The sequence below is a fragment of the Sinocyclocheilus rhinocerous genome, unplaced genomic scaffold, assembly GCF_001515625.1.
Source record: "Sinocyclocheilus rhinocerous isolate Xijiao unplaced genomic scaffold, SAMN03320098_v1.1 scaffold1269, whole genome shotgun sequence".
NCBI lineage: Eukaryota > Metazoa > Chordata > Actinopteri > Cypriniformes > Cyprinidae > Sinocyclocheilus > Sinocyclocheilus rhinocerous.
The window spans coordinates 199,869-206,682 of NW_015664194.1; the positions used below are offsets into that span (position 1 = coordinate 199,869).

The 6,814-nt window shown below is 36.8% G+C and overlaps 2 protein-coding genes across 3 annotated transcripts in view; both read left to right on the forward strand.

Annotated features, from left to right (window-relative positions):
• Window positions 1-6,814, forward strand: part of LOC107729894 (cyclin-dependent kinases regulatory subunit 1) — a 73,231-nt gene that overhangs the window by 15,443 nt on the left and 50,974 nt on the right. The gene's annotated exons all lie outside the window — the stretch shown is intronic.
• Window positions 1-6,814, forward strand: part of LOC107729892 (nuclear GTPase SLIP-GC-like) — an 18,884-nt gene that overhangs the window by 6,522 nt on the left and 5,548 nt on the right. For both annotated transcript variants that reach the window (XM_016540623.1, XM_016540624.1), the window contains exons 2-15: window positions 1,158-1,267; window positions 1,364-1,396; window positions 1,469-1,531; window positions 2,217-2,482; window positions 2,658-2,873; window positions 2,975-3,169; window positions 3,268-3,446; window positions 3,563-3,602; window positions 3,904-3,987; window positions 4,208-4,301; window positions 4,477-4,613; window positions 4,715-4,876; window positions 4,970-5,127; window positions 5,790-5,913. In XM_016540623.1, the coding sequence (XP_016396109.1) occupies window positions 1,207-1,267; window positions 1,364-1,396; window positions 1,469-1,531; window positions 2,217-2,482; window positions 2,658-2,873; window positions 2,975-3,169; window positions 3,268-3,446; window positions 3,563-3,602; window positions 3,904-3,987; window positions 4,208-4,301; window positions 4,477-4,613; window positions 4,715-4,876; window positions 4,970-5,127; window positions 5,790-5,913 (1,812 nt within the window). In that variant the 5' untranslated portion in view covers window positions 1,158-1,206. The remainder of the gene's footprint in view (window positions 1-1,157; window positions 1,268-1,363; window positions 1,397-1,468; window positions 1,532-2,216; window positions 2,483-2,657; window positions 2,874-2,974; window positions 3,170-3,267; window positions 3,447-3,562; window positions 3,603-3,903; window positions 3,988-4,207; window positions 4,302-4,476; window positions 4,614-4,714; window positions 4,877-4,969; window positions 5,128-5,789; window positions 5,914-6,814) is intronic.

Here is a 6,814-nt window from a genome sequence, read left to right on the forward strand (position 1 = left end):
ATCCGCCGGGCGCGCCGTTCTCGACCCCGCCGCCTCAGCTCACTCTTGCCCGGCTTCAGCTCACGCTAAGCCAGGGCTTTCGCTTACGCTAGGCCGCTGTGTTTTTCGTTGTGGAAGCGAAACTACTTTGTTTGGTCTTCCAAAAGAGGACACAACTAGAAATCAGTGGTTAAGTTGTATTTACAACACCGTTCCAGAGCAGTTCAAACCAAATATTCAGATGTGTGCAGCGCATTTTACGGAGGATGAGGACTGTTTCCTGATCCTGGTAGTGTAGCCTACAATGCCGGTGTTCTGCCAAATAATGCTGACTCATAGCCTGTAAGTACGTTTTCATATTTAAAGAATTTGCCACTGATGATTCAAACGCGAGTTTTGAGCAGTGTAGAGTAGCGCTTGTTGTTTGTCGTTTCTCTGATCACAAATGCCGACATGGTTTTATGTTTACGCGGCGCGATGCAACGCAATGCGTAAAAAGACAGTATAAGTCATTATAATAAGTAATTATGTCCCCACTGGATGCTACAAATGCCTCGTTTGTAATGGGTTTTAATGTTTTTGTCTCGATGGACAAGGCATCACAGTATGGTAAGGGGCGTAACATTTCCGTCACACGCTTGAGGTATTCAGCCAATCACAATAATGTTCTTTTTAGCAACATCATATGACCCCTTTAAACATACTTTGATGCAGGTTAGGAAATACTCTCAATTTAAAGTGACTCGTAGTTCTTGTGTTTTGTTCAAGAGCAAAAGTGATGAGCTGGAGCAGAGAAATGTTCCCTAACTCCCTTATTAAAGAAACTCAAACAAAGAAACAACAAAAAAGTTGTTTTTCCTATATATATATTTGTACACTTTGTCTCATAAGTAGCATTATGAAACAAAATTGTGAAGGAGTGTACATAACTGTATCTACTATTTTCCTGTTGATCTCTGTGAAGCTGCTTTGACACAATCTGTTTTGTATAAAGCACTACAGAAATAAAGGTGACTTGACTTGACTTGTTACTCATCTGAATTTCCATAAGGAAATGCAGTATCAGCTGATTTGCGACGGTATTTCTGTACATATCTTTGAGGACATCATATTTAGTGAAACTGTACATTATTTAACTTGTGCTTTAATTCACAGTTTTTTTCTTTACTGTTTTATAGATCAGCCTTTTGTGGAGCACCAAAAGAAGAGATGGAATAATTTCATGGGATGAAGAAGAATACATCTCCACTGCATCCTGTACCATCACAATCTAGAACTTGCTCTGATAGTGAGACAATTAATTTTGTTATAATCAGAACAAAAAAGTTCTTAAAAGATTGGTAAGAAAAAATGTAACATCTTTAATATGTTCTTTCCCCTCCAGGACTTCCCATCGATCCTACAATGGCTAGCCAAGGTATGCAAATTAAAGATCATTGTACAGTCTGTGATTAAGGACAAATAATGAGTGGGATGAATTCTCTGATAGGTACTAAAAGAAAACGAGATCATGAACCATCTGACTCGAGTATAGAGACAACACTGACAACAGGCAAGTAAAATCTGAATCTGTCCACCTCTAATCTGTACTAGTAATTAATCAATTAGTTGCCTATAAAAGGTCTGCAGAATTTAGACACGCACACTAACTTAAAAGGGTAATATCACATCCACCCATTTTCCAAATCATTTGTCATATATCATATCCCAGTATCTCAAACACAGAAGCATGCCCGTGTAATTCTCTTCTTTGTTGTACACAGATATGATCATGGAGAATGCAAGACAAATTCTGAAAATAATCACTAAAACCTCAGATCAAATCGATAAAGGCCGTAGGAAGAAGGCAACCATAGGGATTTTTGGAAAATCAGGAGAAGGAAAGAGCTCTCTGCACACTAACTTAAAAAGGTCATATCACATCCATCCATCTATTTTCCAAATGGTTTATCATATGTAGCATCATGGGGATGCTGGAGCCTATCCCAGAAACACCCTGGACAGATGGCTATGTGTACCATTTTGAGTCCAGCACCTGAGCCATAAATGCTACATGACTGAACACTATATATTAGAACTACATACCATGCACTGGTAAAACATATACTATTTTAGAATTAAACATCTGCCACTTATGTTGCTTAGAAAAATGTTACTTAATCAGAAACATGCCTGTGTGTATGTGTGTGTGTATATGCAGGCACGCCCATTGTAACTGTCTTCTTTGTTGTACACAGATATGATCACGGAGAATGCAAGGCAAATTCTGCGAAGAGTCACTAAAAACTCAGATCAAATCGATAAAGGCAGCAGGAAGAAGGCAACCATAGGGATTTTTGGAAAATCAGGAGAAGGAAAGAGTTCCCTTTTAAGTGCAATCTTGGGGAAAAAGGAACTCTTACCATCTGGTTGTTTTGGTGCTTGTACAGCTGTTGTTACTCAGGTGGAAGCCAATCTGACTGACTCCAACTACATAGCAGAGATCGAGCTCTTCTCTAAAGAGGTTTCCTCATTATTCTTCTCGTTATTTCCCTATAGCGGATAATGAACCGGAAGTCTCACCCATAGCTTACTTCCGCGTTGAAGTAAAAGGTGGATAAATATGTAAATAAACCAGACTGGACAGAACAGAACCAAGCCTTATTTTTCTCTATACTTTGTGCTGTGTACCTCTACAGGAGTGGGAGAATGAGCTTAAAGATGTTTTCAAAGATATAAAAGATGAAAGTGAGGAAAGGAATGAGGACTTAATTGAAATTGCTGTAGAAAAGATCACTGCACTGTATGGAGCTGATGCAGACCAGAAAACATTAGAAGAGCTCCAGAATGATGAAAAATTTGCTGAGATTGAAGCCTTTTTGTCTATCAGTAAGAAAATAATCTCAAACAGTAATGTAAGTTTCATGAGACTGTTCAATATTTTACATTAAATGCATAATGCATTGCTAATTTGCTTTTCAGCAAAGTAAAACATAGCAATTTATTATCTCAACAGCTCTCTGAATTTACCAACGAAGTTGCAAGTTTCATACAACACAGTGAGTCAAGTTCTGGTGACTGGTTCTGGCCGCTTGTAAAGAGCGTGACGATCAAGGTACCCCACTGTCATGAATTCCTGGAGCACATTGTGCTTCTTGATCTTCCTGGTACTGGAGACTGCAATAAGATTAGAGATGACCTGTGGAAATCTGTAAATATATTTCTTTTCATGAAACATTTTGTCATATACACTGTAGAATCTATTGTGCTAATATAAACCATAACTATGTCCTATTTTAAATCTTGTAGAAACTGAGAGAGTGCTCTTCTGTGTGGATTGTAAGTGATATCAAGCGAGCAATCTCTGACAGAGACCCCTGGGGGATATTAAAGTACTGCATTGATGAACTGGGACCAGGAGGAAAATGCAAAAGCATCAACTTCATCTGTACAAAGACTGATGATATCAATCTAGGAGCGTATATTAGGTATTGTGTGAATACTATAGGAAATGAAGGGCTCGGAAGTGGTCTAAATTGGAGTAATTACAGTAATCTAGTAGCAAGCATGCAACATTTCGCAACTTTTTAATATTCTTTTTTAGATCTGCACGGCTTCCAAGAGACCAAATTCCAGAAGACAAGGTTTGGAAAATGTAGAAGGACCGTACTAGCAGTGTTTCTGTAGTATGGCCCCTTTGTTTTCATAGACCAGTACTTAATTTAGCTGTCAGTTTCCCGTTTGTACTGTTGGTTTTAATAATGTCAGTGAGGGCTTATATCACTGTAAATGAAATTTAATGAATATAATAATTTACTGAGATGAAAAGGAGAATCTTTATAGTTCATAATCAACCCATGAATCAGATTTTACAATAGACCTACATTATACGCATACATACATATGTGTGCGTGTGTGTGTGTTTTGTTTTTAATTATTCTTTAGGATCAGAAAAAACCATGCATACTTCATAGAAATGAACATGCCAAGACAAGGGTCAAAGAAAAGTTTGAAAATTCTGAAATCAAGGTATTAATTCTTGCCTAATTTTCTTTATTACCATTATGTTTTAAAAACTCTATTGATATGATTTTTTTTCCCGGTAACTTTATTTTGATGTTCCCTTTTCAACATTATGTTGACAATAAGTAACATTGCACCTACATGTCCACTAACTCTCAGAGTATTTAACAGAATGTGTTAAAAGGGACTATCAAAATAAAGTGAAACATTTTTTTTTCTTTTTTAGAAAATATTCAACACTGACAATCAGTTTCAAGTTTTTACTGTGAGTTCCAATGCATTCTTTGACCACAATTTAAATCTGGAATCAAGTGAAACAGGTAAGCTATCCTCTGTCTATTGCTTTCATTTTACAACTTTATTCATTCATGAGAAAAGAAATAAACTTGTCAAACTGTTGCATGAGTATTTTTAAGTGCATGTTAAAATATTTTTTAAAGCGAGATAAAGCACTGACCAAATGAGCCCAAATCACATCCTTGTGTTTATTTGTAGAAATCCCAAATCTGCAGGATGATCTGAGGAATCTTAACAAGAGCATTAATGTAGAATTGACCAGAGAATATGTCAATAAAGTAAAGGGAGTTTTGTCCTTGATCCAAAGTGGCCAGCTGGATAAAGACAGAAAAAAGGTACAGAGTCTGAATTAGAATGAATAGAATTAGTGCATCTTCAGAATTCTGCCACTGTGTATTATTATGTAATTCACTGCTGTTGTATGGATGTGTTTTAGATCGAAATGAAAGTCAACAAATTTAAGAAGAACCTAAAGGAGTCACTATCTGAACTGGACAAATATTTTGTCAGCATTTATAAAGATCTGGAGCAGCATCTCTCAAAGGGAGTGGAAGAATCAGTGAGCTCATGTGTTGCTTCCACAAAGAAAATGATATCTGTGAGTGTGATTCAAATGTTTTGCACCATTTTAATAATTACTGTCCTTTTAACACTTGAATTTTTATTTATTTATTTATTTTTTGTTACTCAGAATAAAGATGGAAGGGGGTTCCATAAAATCCTTGGAGCTTTGTGCAAGAACTACGGATGCTATTGGTCCAAAAATTGGGATGTAGTTCTAGACCTGAACAAGTCATTGGCCAAACATTTGCACAAAAACATTTATGATGATTTCTGTAAGATTTTTCCGTAAGTTCTGTTTTATCATTCCATTTCTAGTCTCCATTTGAGTAGTTTAGAATAAAATGCAATAAACTATTTACAATGCTTGTTGTTGATATTTAGGGAATTAACATGATCAAGTTTTTAATTAACATTGTTGTTAATTATATTGTTGGCTTTTAAATGGCTTTTTGTTGGCTTGTAAATGTGGACCAACTGTAGATTACATGTAGAGCAGTAAACCAGCGGATGGGACAGATGCCCAGGAAGATACAGATTGGGTGTAGTTTTGTTGTGGCAGAATATTTGTGCTAGATTAATTTGAGGTCAAGTGTTTTCTCAAGGAAACATCATCCTTATGTTTGTCACACAAGGCATACGCAGGACTCAAAAGTATGAGTGGGTTTGTACTGGTTTTACTTCTAGTGATGGGTCATTTAGGCCAGTCGCATACACTTTGTAAAGGACAAAAAGAAATGATTTCCTTTCTGGTTTGATTCTTTTGTTAACTTGACATATGACAACCGCATAGGTAATAGCAATATAAAGTAAACTTTGTGTATTTGGGAATTTAGCCTTTCCCATCACTATTTCCTTCCAGTAATTCTCAGATTATATATCAAGAATTACAACTATATTCTGTAAAATGTTTTAAAAATAAACTGCAAATGGATTTCTTTTGGCTGCAGTGTGACTGGAAAAACAGGAAAGTCAGTGCAGGAACAGATTGATAAGTTCAGTATCATCCAGAGTGACTCTGCTTACCCCAGCTCTGACATACTACATCACATTCACAACTTCATCAAAATAGAGGTGAGTTCAGCTGTCCTCTTGGGAACACTAATGGGTTGCATTCTGGCCCTGATCCTCTAAGGGCCAGACTTAGACTTTACACTTGGCATTAACATGCGACCTGTATCCGGATGTTGTCCACATACACATTGAAAAGACAAGTATAAATGTTATCCGATCAGCATGTCCTAGAGCCCTGCAGGCCTCAAATTTAGGCCCTAGCCCGGCCCTGGCCAGAGACGCTCAGGCCCTAGCCCGGCCCGTGTCCGACAGCTTATCAGAATTATCCGTCCGACCCCCCCTCCCAAAACAGCTTATACTACTGTTTCAGCTATTAAAATTGTTCAGTTTTGTATGTAATGGCAAAGTGATTATATTCGTTATTTTTAAATTATTAGTTTTTTTATTAAGTTAATTTAGAAAAACGTTTGGAGCATTTTTTGTTCGTTAAATATACGTTTTTGTTTTTTAAAGTAACGACCAGGCGGCCAGCGGCAGACGGTGAGCCTATGTTCGATCCATTTAGCCTTCTCAAATCATCACGAGTTGCCTAAAATAAAATCTATAGATATAAAACAGTTCAAGCATATAACAATGTTTAAACGTTAAACCTATATAAATGTGCGCTATATCCAATAGTTTGTGCGGAGAGTGGAAGCTAAAGCGCGCTTTGCAGGACATGGCGCCAGCGCAATCACTAAGAGTAATACATCATTCATAACTGTAAAGGGTCTACTTTTATTTGTGTGCACTCACAATATCAACAAAACGTTGTGCTTTTATAAAATAAAGAAAACATGATGCGCTTTCTGCCGTCTCGTCTTCAACAGGAGCGCTTCACCGAATACATGCATGATAAATATATCTATAGAAAGCTTTAACTACTTAACGAAATAAAACAAATAGACTAAATAGACTAAAA